The sequence below is a fragment of the Amborella trichopoda genome, chromosome 9 (genome assembly GCF_054954075.1).
Source record: "Amborella trichopoda isolate Santa Cruz 75 chromosome 9, AtrichopodaSantaCruz75HAP2 v2.0, whole genome shotgun sequence".
Classification (NCBI taxonomy): Eukaryota; Viridiplantae; Streptophyta; class Magnoliopsida; order Amborellales; family Amborellaceae; genus Amborella; species Amborella trichopoda.
The window spans coordinates 44,574,330-44,594,759 of NC_142344.1; the positions used below are offsets into that span (position 1 = coordinate 44,574,330).

Below are 20,430 nucleotides of genomic sequence, written 5' to 3' on the forward strand. Positions count from 1 at the left end.
TTTGGCCTAATGCTTTGTGCAATTAGATCGAGAAATAACAATAGCAGCTTGCGCATCTCTTAACTAGGGTTATGCCCTAAAATCCCAACAAAATTTCATTTTCCGGCCATCTTTAAATGTAATCAATTTGTCATTTGTACTGAAGCATCATCATTATCGTCATAACCCGTTCTTGCATCATCATTTGTACTGAAGCAACTTTCATTTAATGTCAGTTCAAAGTTAAGAGAATCAACATTGCCAACCATCACATATAAAATGAAAATTGATCCTTAGATGCAATAAAGGTTAAGAGTCCCCAAAAAAGGAGGGCCACAATACTTCAAAAAATTTAGTCCATCAAGGCTTAGCCAGTCACCAGAATAGGTCCCCCAATATAAAAGCATCACAGTTAGTCACCATCAAGTGATAAACCATCAATTACAAAATTCAATATATGAAATAACAAGCTGCCCAAGGCGCATAAATTATGCAGACCTCCTAGTTAGATTTCAAATTAAACAATTAAGCTTACAAATTTGCCTGTACAGAGGCCATACTAATATCACAGTAGATGGGAGAACATTTATGATGCTATTTTGTTCAAGCTTCAAGATTTCTTGGGTGCAATGAGCTGTTTGGTGAAAATTATTTATGAATCCTTGGTTTGGTATATATTCTTCCATGGGGCCTTCACCGAAGCACAAATAATGGTATGATCAAAGCTCAGATAAACACTTGCCATTTAAGAAGTCTAAAACTTCGGTTACTGCCTTATCAAGAGCTGCAGATACAGCCACCAGGTTTTGCAAGAATTCCTCTGGAGTAGGTTTATTTCCATCAACAATGTCTGTCACAGCTTTCAAGAAAATTACAGGGACTGACAAGAGGTCTGCTACATAAGCGACTGCCGCTCCCTGACATAAAAAACTTCGAAATTAGGATCTCCAATTAATAATGCATGCACACACATGGCAACTACAGAAAGAGGTTCACTTACCTCCATATCTTTGAGTGTAGTTTCATTTGCAAGGATTAGTGCTTCGTCTTGAGGTGACATGTCAAGAGAATCACCACTAGACAACTTTCCTATCTGTAACATGCATAAACATCTTAAGTGACCAGCAAGGAAGCATCCAATAAATGTCAAGCTAGCTTTTAAGTCACTAGTTGTATTAGTTGCAGTCAAATAAATACAAGTGATGTTTAACAAGATATCATGAATAGGCCTTTTCAGCAATACATCATCATTCATCAGTTCCCTAAAGTGCGCACAACGTTTTTTCTTTTTTGATAAACTTGCGCACAACTTGTGTAATCTATAGTCACTTGCCTTAGTTGCACATTTTTTCTAATTGAATTTGCACATATAGAAGCATAGTGAGCTGCATATGATACATGCACATGCACAATATGCATACAGCCAAAACTTCAAGACAAAAAACAATTCAAGGAGCAACCACGAAATATACTTATCACAATAAAATGTGTGAAGGCATCCCACAAATGATGAGTCAAAACTGTGTACATGTTGTTATGATAAAAGCACCTTGAGACCAAGCTCATTCAAAAGATTGGGTGTAGAAAAGGTCTTTCGAGCTCCAATTCCGTATTGATCAAAAACCTGAAATACAAAAGCAAAGGTAAATGACGGAACAAGGCAAGGCTCTACAATTTAGTCATCATAGGATCAGGATTATTCAGTATGAAGGCCTATATTATGAGAGTTGATGAAGATTGAAATATCCTAGTTAAATCTCCAGGAAGTATTTACATCACTACCAGAAAGAAATTTTTAGAAACTATGTTTCAAATAAAATCAAAAGTGTATGCATAGAGTATACTAACACAGGGTTTTCCATTACAAAGGGTAGCGACTATCTCTTGAACTGCAGAGTGTCAAAACCGAACGCTTTAAGAGATGGTAGGATACTGTAGGAAAACCAACTGCTACGATGGTTTACTTTTCCAAGACATGATTCAAGATAGAAAAGGATAGTAACTTCCACTATTTTAATAAATGATACAATTTGCATTTTTATTCCTAACATAAAAAAAGAAACTATGCAGAAAAGTAAGAACCACATCAAAGTGTTTTTGCACTATATCTGTCATCAACAAAAGCCACCTGTCTATTGAGGGTGAATATATTTATTGGTCTATAAGCCATACTTCCACATTTTTGTTTTTCTCTCTTATTCTATATTTTGTAATGCTAGAATGGTGCTGGAATTATGACTTAACACGTCATATCACCAGCCACAAGCTCCATTAATTTTAGCATACCCAGAACTGCTTGATCATTGAGTTGGTATCCATCATTTCTATTTTCTAGCAGAGATCACTAGCACCCACAAATATCAATGCAACACTATTCTCTGGATAAACAAATTGATAGCATACACAACAAAGAAATAGAGAATTCTTGTTTAGTTTGTAAAATATATGTTATCCATGCAAACTTCAAGAGAGTTTGTAGCTCATCATGATTATGGGCATAACGACAACTCAGACATTGCAATTGTTAAAAACTTACAGGTATTGGTATCCTCCTATCATGGAAAGCAACATCAGAAGCCAAAAATACATCCCCTATGCCAGCTTCCTTCGCCTGAAAAACAAACCAAATGTTCATTTAACAGTAAAACTATCTCATAACATCAAAATGAGGAACTAGTGACTCCTATGCCTAGAGGTACAACCTTCCTGATATATATTTAACAAGTTTAAGAGTTAACTAAAATGTCTTAAAGAATAGAGAAATATCATGCATTATATGCTAGTTATAACTAATTTATATAATTCAATGCAACACATTAGGTACAGAAAATCTATGCCAGAGCGTATGAAGACAAATGAGTTAAGACATTCAAAACACCCTGCACACACACACACATACACACACATAGAGGCACACACAGAGACACACACATGCTGCAATTATTGCAGTGAGTGTCAGTGTTTCAGTGATGAAAATAGGAAAGAACGAGAGAGAGTGTAGGGCGGCATGACCTTAATTTGTGGGTTCACATTGCATGGATACCACAGGTTGGAGGGTTTTACCCTTGCTTCATGGCTTAGTATAAATGTTCTTCCAGTTTCAGAACCTGGGGTGAGATGTACAGTGAGGAAACTTCTGTTTGACATGCCATTGCATGTCTTCCTTTCCTTAGTTTGACTTTTCTTTCATTTTGAATGAATTTTCTAGCTACAAATTATTATTTTTTGGCCCTTGTTACATAATAAAACATGATCCACTTAAAGAGTACACATCTATTGTATCATGTTAATGAAACACTTGCATACACTCATTCTACACAAACCCTAAATGACCCACCTACAATGCCACCAAAAAATGTATTTCCACTTCTAGTTGACCTAAAACACACTACTTTTCAGTTGCATGAGAAACACATCTTTTACAGGTTGCACATAGAATTTCCCATAAGAGTACAACATCACCACACAAATTTTAAACTAACTCCTACTTTGAAATGAATTACCACCACTAGTCACTCTTCACAGGTAAGTGAATTCATTGAGCTGAACTTGAATTATTGAGAAATGATAATAATAATAATAATAATAATAACAATAATAATAATAATAATAATAATAATAATAATATAACATAATAATATCCTGGATAATGGTTACATAGATTACGTGTAAAAAATGTTCAATTAATGTAGACACACTATAAGACATAGCATTCAATATCCAAGTTAAAAAAAAAAAAAAAATCCAATTTTTATATCCATATTAATGCATGCAAACCATTAAGTAGTTGAGAAGATATGCACACAAATATGTGAAACGAATATACACAACATATTATTTTCTTGACAGCTTCGCTTGGTCTCCATTGGGGACAGACTCCAAGGTTCACATCCTTGACTTCCCTTTAACAAACCAGGTCTACTACCCCAATGGACCAGGGTCATGCAAATTGCATCCAAGAGTTGGTTTGAGCTGAATGGATGTGATTGGGACCAGTTCTTCCCGATCCGAGCACCCAGTTTTTCATTACAGAGGATAAGTGACAATACAAATCAAGCATTTCCATAACCCAGCTGATGATTCTATCAGCAATGAGAGTGGGTATGAGAAGGTTATAAGCATTAGTGATCTACCTTGAAACCTCCTGCAGTTCCTGCATTTATGATGAGGTCTGGCTTCAATGCTTGAATAGAAGCATAAGTCACAAGAGATGCAGAAACTGTTCCAACACTATCCACCCCTGAAAAAAGAAACACCTTTACACTAGCTCTATATTTAAAAGGAAACATATGACACTTGAATAAAATATCAACAAGCTAAGTCCTTCACCAAAAGCTCATTAAGGAAATTAAAATTCTTAAATCGATAGAGTAAAATTTATTAAAAAGGCTGTTTAGATAAGAAAGAAAATCTGTGAGTGAGGAACTAGAAGATGTTTGGTGATGGTATGTGATCTAGAAGATATGCGTAATATCAACAGAATACAAGGTTTATGTTCATCTCAACAAAGTGAGATTCCCAAATAACCCACCAAAAAAACGAGATGAAAAGAAACTAACTAAAAGAAAAAACAAAGAGACAGACCAAGATAACTCCTATGTAGATAAAACCCCATGCAGCAGTAACAGAAATATGTGTTTCCCAACCATTAACATCAATCAAAATTCTCAAAATCCCCAAAACACAATAGATGTAGCATATGTTCCTGTACAAGAACTACTCAGTAACTAGGATGCAGGTGTGAGGAAATTCCTCCAGCAAAAAGCAATAGATAAATTAATCTCCCAAGTATCTAGAAGAAATGTGTAAGCATATCATCATTTAAACCATGAATAATAATATCCATTATGAAAATAAAACAATTAATAATATACAATGAAAAAAGATAAGACCAGACACTCACCAAAAAGGGTGTCTTTTCCTGGCCAAACTATATTGATCTGCAAATCCTTGTAGACCCCATGATATCTGACCCATGGAACCCCCTTTGGAAATCTATAATTTTGTCAAAAAACAAAACCCATCAGATTCTTACAGAAAATACAAGAAACCCATGGAAGCATGCGGCTTATTCTAGAAATAAGTTTGTTTTTTCCTTTTTTAATAGCTAGAGAGGGGTTTAAGAGGACACCTGGCCTGTAACTCTATTTCCAGTAATGAGTTTCACTGCCTCATTACACATTGACAAAGAACAATTAAGAACTGTTTACATTTTCTCAGCCTTGTTTGTATCATAATTGTTGGGATCGGGAGAGGGAATGGTACTGGGATCGGGATCATGAAATGCAAGAAGATCCCTATGGTTGGGAACGTCGTCGGTACAATGCACGTGTTAGGGATCGAGATCCCCAAATATTAGGGATCGAGATCCCCAACCTTTTGGGCATCTTGATCCCCGACCTTTTGGGGATCTTGTTAGCAACCTTAAATTGTATGGCAATCTAGGATTATATATACTCTTTAAAGTAGGGATCTCATTATTGATAGCAAGAAAGCAATAGTTGTATTGCTAGTTGGCTATAAACAAATAAAGTCATCAATTTGGTTGTTGTCTTGGTCTTTAAGGCTGGGATGGAGATCCCTAACAACAAGAATCGGGATTCCTATCAGTGGGATTCGCGATCCCAAAATTTAAAAATCGAGATCCGTGAGAGATACGTTCTGGGAGAGACAAAATCGAGATCCTAGATGGGATCGCCTACCAAAGTAGGAGATCCCAGTAACTATGGTTTGTAAAGATAGCACCCTTTCTACAATTTATCACATTAAAGACACATCTAGGGGTTTTATTTCTCATTTAGGGGAGTAATTGGAGGCTTACTCCCAATTATCAAACTTTTAAATAGTATAAAAGCAAGATCCTCAGCTTTGGAATAAAGGTAGAAGAAGCATCAATACAATAAGCCAAAAGTCTAAAAACTTAAATCCAGGGTTGGGAAGCCAATGGTCGCCTCCTCATCTCACAAGCTTTACTCATTCAACATCTTTTTTTTTTTGACATGGAGTAGGTCAGAATGGAATTCTAGCCTAGTAGCGTTCCAATTGTCACCACCATAACCATTCAAGCCAGCTCGGAATCCCTCATTCATCAATATCACTTGAGCATATTTACTAGCTTCAGCAGAATATGACCGATCACAGACAGATATTGGTCATAATGCATCATTAGTCGTTACATTGTCTATGGACGTCTGATCATAACAAATTTGTAATTATATGAAATATATAGGATGCTAATTTTTTTTACTATTGTTGTATGTATCATTCTGGATACCCACGAAACATGCCAGACAACAGGGTCAGAGTCCATCTACAATTGTTGACGGTAGAACCTTGTCTATAAAAAGTTTAACAATGGCAACAAGGTCTCTTCATAGTATATTCCGTCATTGTGCAAAGTGCACAGAAGGCCTACCATTAAACTAGAGCAAACGTTAGAATCCAAAGTCTTCGTGCCAGATAAAACATGAAAGTTAAAATTTCAAAGGGATGGATACATGAATGAAGCCTACAGTTGAACTTATAAAACTATTCTTCTTCCAAATCCCATACATGAACATTTAATTTCTTTGCATGATTATGCTTATTTCATTAATTTATTTTTGTGTTTAATCAAAATTTTGTATTAATTGGGTGAAAATGTACACCTTGCTTTGTATCAATGACAAAATATTAGCGCAAGGTTTGCACCTAGAATGTTAGGTCTACAAAAATGGCTCCTTAATAGGATGGTCTCGAAATGCTGAACTCTGCTCTAGAGGCTCCTTTGCCAATGGCATTCACATTAGCAATTACCTCTCTCCAAGAATACCTGAAACCCGCATCTGGAGCTTGGGAAATGTGGGAGATTTTGTCGAAGATGGGTTCCACTCTCCAAGGGATGCGTGATGATTTCTTTGCCTAGTTGATGACATTTAGAGAGTCCCGTTCAACCAGAAGAACGGACCTCCAATTTCTATCAAACACTTTGAGCCTAGATAGTAAAGCTTGCGCTTCTGCTTAGGTTGCATCTGCTACTCTCAACATACCAGAAAAGGTTAGCAAGGTTTCTCCCAAGTGATTCCTGAATATGCCTCCAGTTCTGGCCAAACCAGGACTCTAGGGAGAATTGCCATCAAAATTGAGCTTAATAACACCAACCTCAGGTAGGATCAGTTGTGAGGATCTCGTAATCATGTCCAAGATGGACTAGTTGATTTCTGTCTGATTTCATCCAAAGGCTACCTAGGAGTAAGATTTGAGTTCTTTTTGATGTGTGCCCACAAGATGATAGTTGATTGAAACAGTCTCAGAGGAAGTTTATGTAGCCCTCCTAGTTTTCCATTGTCCATATGTTTCTCTATAACCACATAGCTCAATAGAGACCAATAAGGTAGCACGCTACATAATCAGACAGGTGGCAGGAAAAGCAGGGGAGAAGTAAGATTGAAAAAACTGAGTGCTTGAGACTGGCATGACCTAGAACCACTTAAAATTTTAAATGAATAACGGATAGAGAACCATATATGGGAGGTGATGAGTGGCCGATAGTTTCGTCCTGTTCGTTGCTCATAGGACATCTATTTGGTAAGGTATTCCCTTTTCTGCATATATGATCTTTGGCCAGGACTCTATTGGAGGTAACTAGGCAGTTGGAAGGTTGCACCTTGGATGATGTAGGAGTGAGCCAGGCCCTTGATGCTATGGATCAACTGAGGATCAAAGGGCTGATATCATTGTAGAAACATGATGCCAGGCAGAAGGATCCCGGACCAGCTTTGCTCTACCAGAACAAAAACTGACAAATTAGGATTTCTAGTAGAGATGCCAACTCTGTGGCATCATGGTCGTCCATGATGAGCCTGAAAGTTGAAAACTAAAGCTTCATGACCATGCCTATTTACTCTGCCTATAATCCTAAGCCTTGTGCATCTACAGGTTTCATAAATTTTAAATTCGAGCAAAGAGGTGATTCTGCACTCAATAATAAGATGAGGATATAAAAAAACCCACACACCATTGTCCAGAAGGCAAATTCCATACATAAAAAAGTCATAATCCAACAACAAGGCAACTGTAACTCGAAATCCATAAGAACGTGAAAACTATTAATCCCCCACACATTGAAACGAAAAGAAAAGTAGTGCCTATGCTAGAACAGGAATTTTTAGTATCCACAATAAAAAATATCAGAACTTGTTATTGAAGATACCATGTTGTTATGAAGAAAATGGTTCTTTCAAGGCCATATATCATTAAAAAAATGGCACAAACCATAAAACCACAGATGATTAACAATTGTATATAGAACGAGGACAAATTCACCAAAAAAAAAAAAAAAAAAAAAAAAAAAAAGCCCACTCACGGTGAGTGGTGATCCTCTGAGAGCTCAAACTTGTTGACAAGAGGAAGCGCCTCTGTTTGCATAGCTGAAAGATAACGACGCCCACAAATACAAACAAAAAACAATTAAGGAAAAAAACCCAAAAAAAAAGGATAAGAAAAAAAAAAAAAAAAAAAAAAAAAACCCCCGAACCCATACAAACGAAGTGAATAAATAAATAAATAAGAGGAAATCACATATAGAACAATAAACAAATAAACAAGACAACATGACATAATTCGGAAATACCCAAGAATAATAAATGTTAAAAAGAAACAAATTCTGAAAAACTCATCACACCTATGATGATGACGATGGAAGAGATGGGTTTCGTCTCTACACCATTGGGAAGGGCCATGATCAAACGATCCCAACAATTGAAGATGCTCCCAAATTGCTTCAATCCTCTGATCTCACAGTGAGACGAGATATTGTGTAGAGAGAGAAAAAGGGTTAGAGAGAGAAAGTGACGACAAGAAAGAGATTTCAAATGAGTGAATCCCTGAACGTGGCTTATGGGCTAAGAGAAATAACTAGATTTAGAGAGAGAGAGACAGAGAGACTTGAGTTTTAGAGAGAGAAAGAGTAAGAAGTGCTTGTGTTACTTACTTATTTGCGTGTACTACTGTCTCTATTCCTATTGGACTGACCAACCTATTTTCAATTTTAGTTTCCTACTGTCTCTATTCCTATTCAATTAATTTTCCCACCTTAAAAAAGATAGATTTATAAAAGGAAAAAGTTTGTATAAGGTTGCAACCTTGCATTGTTGAGGAAAGGTGCATTTAAAAAATCCTAGAGTGGAGAGTGTCTCCGCAAAAGAGAACCCTTCAACTAATCATCTAAACCTTGAGATGAATGGATATAAAGATAAAAAAGAATTTTAAATTAACAAAATGGTATATCTAGTAAAAAGTCATCTGGACCGAGATTTTTCAATGTTTATTAATCTGTTCGATCTGTACCATTTTTTAAATTTTAAATTTTTTAATTGAATTTAATGAAGTATTTTAAAACCATCATAAGATTTTCGATGCCGAAACGATCTCTAAGTAAATTTTATAGGTACACCTGACTTCTACAGTATAAGGAGACAACCTTATGTAAACCTTACCCTTTATAAAAACGCAATGAAGGGTAACATTAATACATTATTTTCAACAAAATAGAGCCCTAGACTTGTCCACGGGGAGGCTTCGGGAGTAGAAGTGACTCTCCTACAAATTATGGAAAACTACTTCCATCATTTTTTATAGAATGAAGAATTTCCAGGAAAGAACTCATTTTAACACTAACGTGAAAGGCCCGCTCTTTCACTTTACAAGCTTTCCACACGCATATTAAACATAGAAGTAGGACATTTAACTCCCGTTTTTTAAAACTCTCATTTATCAAAACACGCCTTTTCAAAAAGTCCCACTTTCGAAGATGGACTTTTCTTGCTAAAAGAAAAGACTAATACTATTTTGCCCTTTCCATGCTTGCAAAATTTCAGAAGCACTCTTGTCGATACTTCTCTTTAAGAAGAAAAAATACTAATTGCACGTTTGGGTCGATACATGAAAAAATTCTCTCATGTTGTCAAGTGTGAAAATATTTTTATATCAATTAGTTGTCGATTGGTGTGAAAAAATGCACTAAGATCAATTGATATAAAAATATTTTCACACTTTACCGTATGAGAGAATTTTTTCATCACGAACCAAACTTGCTATAGATGAGATCGTAAAAGAAAGGAAGTAGTTTATATAAGGTGTTAGCCTTACATTGTAGAAATAAGGTGCACTTAAAAAACCTACTTTGACAGGTTGTTCCGATGTTGAAACAAACTTACAATTGATTATCTCGTCCTTGATATATATATATATATATATATATATATATATATATAATATTTTAGGTTCCAAAATAAATACATCTTGTAACATATTATCTTTTCTTTTTTTACAATGCTAAGAACTTCTATTGACTGACTGCTTGTAAAGCATCGATTACAAAGCAAGAATTAATGCATCAAAATTAGATATAGAGGGTAGAGATACACCATTTGATGACGATATCTGTTAGATCTACATCACCTTTCCAGCTTTGAATTTCGTAAGTCAATTTTGAAAATAGATTTTTAAGCCATCGTAAGGGTTTTTGGCATCCAAATTACATCTTTTAGTAAGATTTACACATGCACATTTGCTTAATTGTTTGTTGTTGCCACCTTATACAAACCATATCTTAGAAAAAATTATATAAGGCATCAACCTCTTTTTCTCTTTTCCTTTATTAATGCAGAGAGGTCACACTCACTCCTAACCAATGTTCAAAAATGTTGAGGTGGATGCCTAGGCGGGGTGGCTCATGACTTAGGCTCATTGTACTTTATGTAGGAGGGGAAGAGAGAGGGCTAAGGTTGTCGCCCTTGGCCTAGGCGGTGCGGCTCATGTCTAGATTTCAAATATATTGACAAGGAATAATTACCACTTTCTTGTACTAAAAATAAACAGTTTCTTAGTATACATTCTCATAAAAAAATCCCATAGCACTCGCGATTCATATAAGGAAAAAGTTTAAGAAAATTGTTGTATCCATTGGGGGACGTACTGTGTTTCCCCAAGGCATAGAGCATCCATCTTAAAGATGAGTGGACACTCTAAAAAATTTAAAATTAATGATCCAAATATTTTTTTCATAAAATTATTATTTTTAATTTTTAAAATTTATTTATTTTATATACATTCATGATCTCCATGTTAGAGATTATATGTTTTTTAAAAATTAGGTCCAAAATTCAATCTCGAAAATAAATTTCTAAGGGAGGACTCATTTCTACACATCTCAAAATTTAATGGATGCACATGCTTGATAGCGCATTCAAATATGATCTCATACCTGCTCTATTCACCTCTCCTCTTCAATGTTGACTATGTAAAAATGATCTAGGTTTTCATTTCCATTGATGCACCCATTAACTATTTCTAAAAATGGGCAGGGCATGTATTCTCCATTGATCTACCCAAGAGAAGAAAACAAAATTCTTGCATTGTAAATTAACTTTTTAAAACCCAAAACAATCCAAATGGTTTTCAGCCCACTAGGAAGCCTTTTATTTAGGGGAACTATTATCAACATTCCCTTTTGCCTTAGTTGTTACCTTTGACCGGTGTGATAAATTTGAAGCAGCCATCTCATCGAATTGGTCACATGGTTGTCCATGTCATTCTTTTGGGAACATGAGTCACCCACACAGGCTAATGTCATTGAAGCTAAAGCATGTTGACGCCTGAGGTCATGAAGCCTCTCGTGGCCTTGCCTACAATTGCGGGCTTATTATTTTATGGGAGAAATTTTATGTTTTATTTAAACTTATCCATTAATAAAAATTGTTTTAAAGTAATAAATAAATAATTAAAGCTTTTTTTTCAACGTTCATAGTTGGATGAGTATCCTTGAGATTAGTGAAGTAGTTTTCTCAGAGACCTGTTGGAGAAAATGGAACATTGGCCCTTCTTCTTAATATAAATATGGGAAGCCAGAGAGAGAGGAAGAGACAAAAAAACATAGAGCAAAGAAAAATTTGAGCTATGAAAGATAGTTTTTCTTCTCTATCTAAAAAGTAAAAAGGTCTTAATCTAAAATTCGGGCTCTACGATCACCAGCCTTAAGGCACGACTTCTCTGATCTGGGGGTTTGGTGTTCATCCGCGCTCCATCAATTTTCAGTAATATTGGTATTCGAGCGATCCAGGTTTTATCTTACTCATATCCTGACCTTTTATTTTATTGGGTATAACATTGGTTATTTAATATCTCTCTCCCATCGATTGGTATATTTTCACAATTAGTGCACAATATGTTTTTTTTATGTATTCTTTTGATAGTAAAATTGATGAAGCATGGAAGAGACTAAACCCGAGATCAGAGATGGGGTGCCGTGAGGCTGGTGATCGCAGAGCTCGGATTTGTTATCCCTTCACTTTTTAAAGAGAGATATTACACATTTTTCTTGTTATTCACATCCTCTCTCTGACTTCCCATTTTGTAGGGAGAAGAAAGGATAACCGTTGTATTTTTCCAACGAGTCTCTGAGAAAAAGAAGGGGTTCCTTGATCTCCAACTGGTCTCTGAGAAAAACGAGGGGTTACGCTCATATGGACATTGGACCATATGACCGTTGGATATATTGAATTCTCACAAATGTAGGCTAAGACAAGTAAGGCCTCATAGCCATACGTGTCAACATCTCCCACTTGCCTATGACAATCGATGCATACTCCTACTTTTGAGTATGACTTTTAAGAAAACATTTTGTCATGAGGTTTTTCTCACGCTTTTGGGGATATACATCTCATAACAAACATCTATCATGAAGATTTTCACGTTAATGCGGATTTGTCACTCATGAAAATTGACCAACTTTAACATTTTTAAATCTCATTAAGCTAGTGTGCTTAGACAATAGTTCAACACTTAGACCTTTTGTTAATGGATCAATGATCATATCTGATAAGAGTAAGTAACTAACAGTTACTTCACATTTCTCAACTACATCCTGATTGTAGTGATATTTGAGCTATTTTTTCCACTTTGAATTAATTTAATTGCGGCTTGATTATCACAAACCGTCAATTATTTGCAGCTTCAAATCATCTATGAAGCACTTTATCCAGACGACAAAAGTACAAGCAGTTCTACATGTATTGTATTAAACTTATTGTGTGTACCTAGCTACACACCCTTATTTCTTGCTAGACCAAGAAACAGCTGACCCTCTAAAGAGGAAAATATGTCCTGAGGTAGACTTACTATCGTTCTTATTTCCAACAAAATCTGCATCTAAATATCCTATAACTATAAGCTTATTTGCTTGAAAACATAATTTTAGATGCTTCGTTCCCTTAATATACCTCCAAATTGTTTTTACTGCTTTCTAATGAGCTATCTCTGGATTACTTTGATATCTACTAACAAGTCCTACAGCATAACTCAAATTTGGTCTTGTACATCTTACTGCATATACCAAGCTACTAATAGCTTGTGCATAGGGAACATTAGGTGTTTCTTGCCCTTCGACTGAACAATCATTCATAGACAACTTTACTACCTTTTCAATAGGCGTAGACAATGGCTTACAATTTTCCATTTGAAATCTTTTGAGAATAGAGTCAAGATATCTATCTTGGGTTAAGCACAACATTTTTTATTTTCTATCTCTAGTTATTTTTAAGCTTAGGACATAAGATGCTTCTTCCATATCCTTCATCTCAAACCGAGAAGAAAGCTACGACTTAGTCTTATCAATCATTTCTAAGTCATTTCCAGCTATTATGAGTATTGTGAATATACTCTCATTCTTCAAGACATACACACAATGGTTCAATTTATTTACTTCATATCGCATATGTAGGATGACATCATGAAATGTTAAATAGCATTGTCTTGAAGAATGTTTTAAATCATATAAAGACTTATTTAATTTGTATTTTATTTTCTAGGTCTTTAATTATGAAGCCCTCAGGTTGCTTCATGTAGATGGTTTCCTTTAGTTAACCATTCAGGAATGCAGTCTTTACATCCATTTGATAGAGTTCTAGGTCATAATATGTAATGATTGCCCAAATTATTATAATGGATATAAACGTTACAACTGGGGAATAAGTATCGACATATTCGACTCCCTTTTTTTGGGTAAAACTACTAACCTAGTTTTAAATTTTTCAAGTGATCCATCAGATTTTAACTTCATTTTAAGTATCAATTTAGAACCTATAGGTTTCCTATCTGATGACAAACCACATGGATCTCAAACTTTATTTTTTTCTATAAAATCTAATTCTTCTCTCATAGCATTAACCCATCCTTGAGCTTCTTGTGACTTCATAGCATCTTTAAAGTCAAAAGGGTCATGAATTTCATCTTGGTCAATAAGGTTATCGGTCTCCTCACTTATATTGACATATAAAATATCAAGGTAAGATGGAGGAGTTCTAGACCTCTTTTGACCACTTAACATTGGGTGTGTGGGTACTTCAACATCATCCAGTTAATCAAGGCTATCCATATCCACTGTAGGTAGTGGTTCTAAGTTATCTATGATATTAAGTGGATTATCATTATCCACTACAGGCAGGTTTTTTTAAATAAAATCTTCTAGAAATTCAACATCTTTGCTTTCTATGAGTCCCTTATCTTTATGATAACATCGATATCCTTTTGAATATGTTGATATGGGATTATGACATGGGTAGTCGACCTCCACTTCTGTAAGTTAGATAGATCAGGTTTTCTACCTATCTACAGTTCATAAGAGGTAGAATCCATTGCTTACATAGATATACTTATTGTTTCTCCCTAAAAAGTCTTAGGTAGGTTAGCATGAGCCATCATGGATCTAGTCATTTCTAAGAGGGCTCTATTACGCCTTTCAGCTATTCCATTTTGTTGTGGCGTATAAGGCAAAGTGGTATGTCTGTTAATACTATATTCTTGACAATAAGTATTGAAATCTTTGGATGTGTATTCACCTCCTCTATGAATTCTAAGAACTTTGCTGTTCTTACCCATTTGGTTTTCTACTTCATTTTTATAAATTTTAAATTTTTCTAAAGCTTCAGATTTATAGTGGATTAGATAAACATATCCAAATCTAGAAAAATCATTTATAAAAGTTATGAAGTATGACATCCCTCTATTAATTCTAATATTGAGGGCCCCACAAATGTTAGAGTGGACCACATTCAATAATTGATTAGCTTTCTCCCCTTATTGAATGATTTCCTTGTCATTTTTTCAGACAAGCAGCATTGACAGGTTGAAAATTTGACATTATTTAGATTTGGAATAAGACATTTTTTTATTAATCTATTTATTTTGTCTTTTCCTATATGAACAAGCTTAAAAGGTTAAGTATATGCATCAACAACCATTACACAATCAACATAACCAGAATAAGTTGAAATTTATCAGCTTTCTCATTTACATGAAGAAGGAATAAATTGTGGTCATCAACCAAATATCCCCAAGCATAAATTTATCTACCTTTTCTGATTAATACTTTCAATGATCAGAAGCAGACTTTAAAACCTTTTCTAATGAGTAAAGGGGCAGATACAAGCAAATGTGTTTCTCCCAAACTTTTATTTCTTTGAAGTCCTCAAAGAGGCTTTTTGAACTTGCGATATACCGATTAGCACCTGAGTCTACCCACCATCTTTTGATGTCGTGGTCTGCTATCAGGCACTCAGAAACCACACACACAACTTCACACATGTTGCTTCCATTTCTGCTATCGTTTGGATTTTGCGGGTTTCTATTTTATGGGCAGCGGTTCTTGAAGTGAACTGGCTGACCACATAAGAAGTATTTTGGTGGTCCTAGTTTAAATTTCTGGTTGTAGGGCTTAGTTCCTCTGTTTTTTAACCTATTATTTTTTTTATTAAACTTCCCTTGAAATTTCTGGTTGTTAGGCTTGGATTGACTATATTTGGGAGGTCCTTGAGCAAGCATGAGGTCACTCCTTTTATCTTGGTTCATGTGCTTTTGCTCTAAGGCTAGTTGCATAGGTAGTTCTCCTAAAATAAGAGATTTTGCATTCAACCTAAGTGCAATTGCTACCATCCTCCATGAAGTTAGAAGGCTATTTAAGATTTTGGAAACTTGCATACGTTAGGGGCCCCGTTTGGATACAAAGAAATTAGGAATCTTAGATATTTGAAATCCAAGGAAATCTATGGATTTTCAATATCAAGGATTTTTGTCATGGATTTATCAAATCTCTTATTTGGATAAACTATACAAAATTCATAGATTCCTTGCAATCACTTCCATGTCTATTGTTTGGTAACAAAACTTATACAATTTCTCTCTCTAAAATTTTTATATACTCTCTCTAAAACTCAAAATTTGAGATAGTGTATCTATAGAAAATTTGAGATAGTTTCCCTCTCTAAAATTTCGAAATAGTTTCTCTCTTTAAAATTTGATATAATTTCTCTCTAAAATTTGATATATTTTCTCTCTCGAAAGTTTAAAATTTTCGATATTTTTTCTCTAAAACTTAATTTTGAGATAGTTTCTCTCTAAATTTTTTTGAGATAGTTTCTCTCTCTAAAAATTTTATGTACTTTCTCTCTCTAAAATTTGATATAGTTTATCTCTCCAAAATTTTAAAATATTTTCTCTCTCTAAAACATAAATTTTGCTATATTTTCTCTTTCCAAAAATTTTAGAGATAGAAACCAAAATTTTTTAGATAGTTTCTATCTCTAAAATTTTTTGGTAGTTTATCTCTCTAAAAATTGATAAAATTTTTATTTTTAAAATTTTAATAGATTTTCTTTCTCTAAAATTCCAAATTCGAGATTGCTTCTCTAAAACTCAAAATTTGAGATAGTTTCTCTCTCTAAAAAACAAGATATTTCTCTCTAATTTTTTTAGTAGTTTCTCTTTCTAGAATTTATAGTAATCTCTCTCTAAAAGTTTAAGAATACTTTTTCTCTCTACAATTTTAATAATACTTTTTCCCTCTAAAACTCAAGATTTGATATACTTTCTCTCTTTAAAAATTAAAATATGATATTGTTTCTCTCTCTAAAAGTTTTGAAATAGTTTCTCTCTCTAAAAATTTGCATGTACGTTCTCTCTCTAAAATATGATAGTTTATATCTAAAACTTAAAATTTGAGATAGTTTCTCTCTCTAAAATTTTGAGATAGTTAATCTCTTTAAAAAAATTGGTACTTTTTCTCTCTAAAATTTTAACATATGTTTTCTCTCTAAAATTTTAACATACTTTCTCTCTTTAAAAGTTAAAATTTGAGATAGTTTCTCTCTTTAAATTTTTGAGATTGTTCATCTTGTTAAAAAATTTGGTACTTTATCTATCTAAAATTTTAACCTACTTTCTCTCTCTAAAATTTTAACATACTTTCTCTCTCTAAAAGTTAAAATTTAAAATAGTTTCTCTCTCTAAAATTTTTGAAATAGTTTCTCTCTTTAAAAAATTTAGGTACTTTCTCTCTCTAAAATTTTCAGACCTACCAAATGCTCCCATATTTCGGGTTGAGGGAGCCAGTGAGTGAAATCCATGGGCCTTGAAAATGTGTAAAAATAGGTTTTAGTGTAGAAATGAAATCATGGAAAAGTAGGTCTTATTTCCATGATTTTGATTTTCTTGATTTTAAGTATCCTAGTCATTAAGCAATCCAAACAGTGGATTTTGGCAAAATCCAAGATATTATGAATCCATGTACCCAAACGGGCCCTAAGGGACTTCATTCCCAGAATGGTTAAGTCCTTAGCCCTAACAAGCATTTTGTGTACATATTCCACTACGTTATTACCCTCTTTTTTCTTAAATGAGTTATATTGCTCTAAAATCAATTGGATATGTGTTTCAGATGTTGAGTCATATTTAGTTTTTATTGCCTCCAACATGCACTTTGATGTTTCATGATGCTCAAAAACCTTAATAAGGTCATCTTGCATAAAAGTTAACCTTGAAGTTTTTGCTATGAGGACATCTTCTAAATAATTTTCTAACTTTCTCTTTTCTTCTTCAGTTGGTTTATTACCAACCACTAGTGGATCTTCTCTTAGTACGTATATTATTCTATCTTAGATGAGGAGATATTCCATTTATCTCTTCTACATGCCAACTTGTTTCCATTAAAATTTTCAACTTTAGAAAGTTCAGCCACTACAATTCTACTGGCCATTTGCTAAGTTATGTGTGAGCAACCTAATAGTTTCTAAATTCTAAAGAAGCTAAACAGGCCACTAAAATTATTTATTATATGGTCAAGACATATATAGAGAGAGCTGCAATTATTTCATAAATAATAGCAATAATTAAGTGATGCCACAAAAATTTGATGAAATAGGCAATCTCTCAATCTATAAGTAAGTACTACAATCATCAAAGATAATATAAAATTCATCTTTATTATTATTTATCAAGGGTACAAGAGCAATATCAAGGTGTGTGAGCCCTTATAATAAAAGAGCACATATCAAGTATCAATTTCTATATCACACCAAGGCAATAAGTGCATTAATTGCATTCAAATATCAGCAATACAAAAAAAAAGAGAAAAAATAAGTCTTCTGTAATTTTGTCTCCCCCTTTTTCTTTTCTTTTTTTTATTATTTTTTAATAGAAATATCAGCAATATATAAGGCATCAAAAATATGTATTCAGCCCCCTTCCTGTTTTTTTTAATAGAAATATCAACAATATATAAGGCAACAAAATAACAAAATTTGTAGCCAATGATATTTAGTGAAGAAAAAAAACATTCAGCTGCACGGATTATTTTATATATAGTGGCAATATCTAAGGCCATAGAATAGCACAATTTGTAGCCACTGATATTTATCGAAGAAATTTTTTTTTTTCAGCCGTATGGATAATTTTATTCACAAAGGCGATTATATCTCTATGACACAAAATTCTACCATATGAAATATAAAATATCTATCCTTTCATCATTTTATCAATATCACTTTGTAATTCCAAGCAATCTCTTAAACAATTGCATGCTAATCCTTTAAACAATTGCGATGATAAAAGAATAAGATATACACTCTTTGAGATGGCCGGGTTGGTCTAAAGCGCCAGATTAAGGTTCCACGTAACTATACGTGCTTATCAAAATGCATGATATTCAGTGACAATAAGTGGTATGCACTGAAATTCACTGCAATAATGCCAATAGAGATTTATTGTTTTTAAAACGTGTTTACTTTTCTAAAATAGAAGATGGCCTTCCAACAAAAAATGATAACAGATAAATAAATAAAACAAAAAAAAATTAAAGAAAGAACTCACGGCTCATGCACACGGGACAGTAAAGAAAAGGCACGTAATTGAGATAGAGAAAATTACAACAGCACGAAGATCATTATAGCAACCACGCTCTGATACCAATGATAGTAAAAATTGATGAAGCATGGAAGAGACTAAACCCGAGATTACAGAAGGGATGCCGTGAGGCTGATGATCGCAGAGCCTGTATTTTTTATCTCTTCACTTTTTAGAGAAAGAGTGGACATTTTTCTTGTTATTCACATCCTCTCTCTGGCTTCTCATTTATAGGGAGATGAAGGGGTAATCGTTATATTTTTCTAACAGGTCTTTCAGAAAATGAAAGGGTTTCCTGATCTCTAATGGGTCTCTGAAAAAAACAAAGAGTTACGTTCATATGGATGTTGGACCATATGACCGTTGGATATATTGAATTCCCACAAATATAGGCTAAGACACATAAGGCCTCATAACCATACGTGTCAACATCATTCAGATGCCTATGGTCCAGTTTTTTGGAATTCGCAGTTATTTTTTTTATGTGATTATACGATTGGCCACTTTTCATGTATCTATTGATTGTATTTTAATCCCAATTTAAGAGAGTACTCCATCTTTGACTTTTCAACAGGAGTACTCGTCTATCTCTTTGATTGTTTTTTCTTTCCTATCGATATACATTGGCCTTACCTTAGCCTTTTAGAATTTCACAATAAAAGGGGAGAATATAATGACAATAAGAAACTAAGTGGAGGCAGTTTGACGTTTGTACTAATAATAAATAAACAAGTAAAAAGGGTTTCCTCGCCCCATTTGTACCTGTTTGCTACTTGCTGTCAAAGGTTCACATAAGGTTCACAGAGGGATCACAACCCTTTTTTTTTTTATTAACTATTGCTTTTCTTTTTTAATAGGTATCGCCGTACTGTCCACCTTGAGAACCGATGGGTGGTATCTTCTCTCTTCTCCTTGACTCATTTACCTTATATGGGTTTTATCTTCTCTCCCTCAAACTATTTTGTTTTCTCTCACTAAAAGTTACAGTTGTAGGAAGGAAAAAACCCAACTGTAGTGCTTTTCTCTTGATAACTGAAATTAATTGTAGCTCTCTTTGTAGAAGGCATCACTTGATAACTGAAATTAAACCTGCACATTAAATAATTTTGGTGCCTTATTTAGCTTCTTTTAACAAGCTTATTTGTTTAGAACTTAGAAAGGAGTTTAGTTGTTAAAACATAACATAGCAAATCACCAGTAGAATAGCAATGATTGAACTTTCAAGAATTGAAAAATTGA

The 20,430-nt window shown here is 34.0% G+C and overlaps 1 protein-coding gene across 6 annotated transcripts in view; it reads right to left on the bottom strand.

The window, feature by feature from the left end:
- Positions 1-254: 254 nt before the first annotated feature.
- Positions 255-20,430, bottom strand: part of MTN1 (methylthioadenosine nucleosidase 1) — a 28,325-nt gene continuing 8,149 nt past the window's right edge. The window contains exons 2-10 of one of the 6 annotated variants that reach the window (XM_088846488.1): positions 11,487-11,645; positions 8,642-8,748; positions 8,324-8,387; positions 4,883-4,974; positions 4,113-4,219; positions 2,516-2,590; positions 1,529-1,603; positions 980-1,072; positions 255-896 (exon numbers count right to left, since the gene is read on the bottom strand). In XM_088846488.1, the coding sequence (XP_088702614.1) occupies positions 699-896; positions 980-1,072; positions 1,529-1,603; positions 2,516-2,590; positions 4,113-4,219; positions 4,883-4,974; positions 8,324-8,387; positions 8,642-8,748; positions 11,487-11,593 (918 nt within the window). In that variant the 5' untranslated portion in view covers positions 11,594-11,645 and the 3' untranslated portion in view covers positions 255-698. Of the gene's footprint in view, positions 897-979; positions 1,073-1,528; positions 1,604-2,515; positions 2,591-4,112; positions 4,220-4,882; positions 4,975-8,323; positions 8,388-8,641; positions 8,846-8,950; positions 9,162-11,486; positions 11,646-19,953; positions 20,281-20,430 lie in introns of those variants that run through there. The other 5 variants (XM_088846492.1, XM_088846493.1, XM_088846490.1 and 2 more) reach the window with 5 other exon arrangements.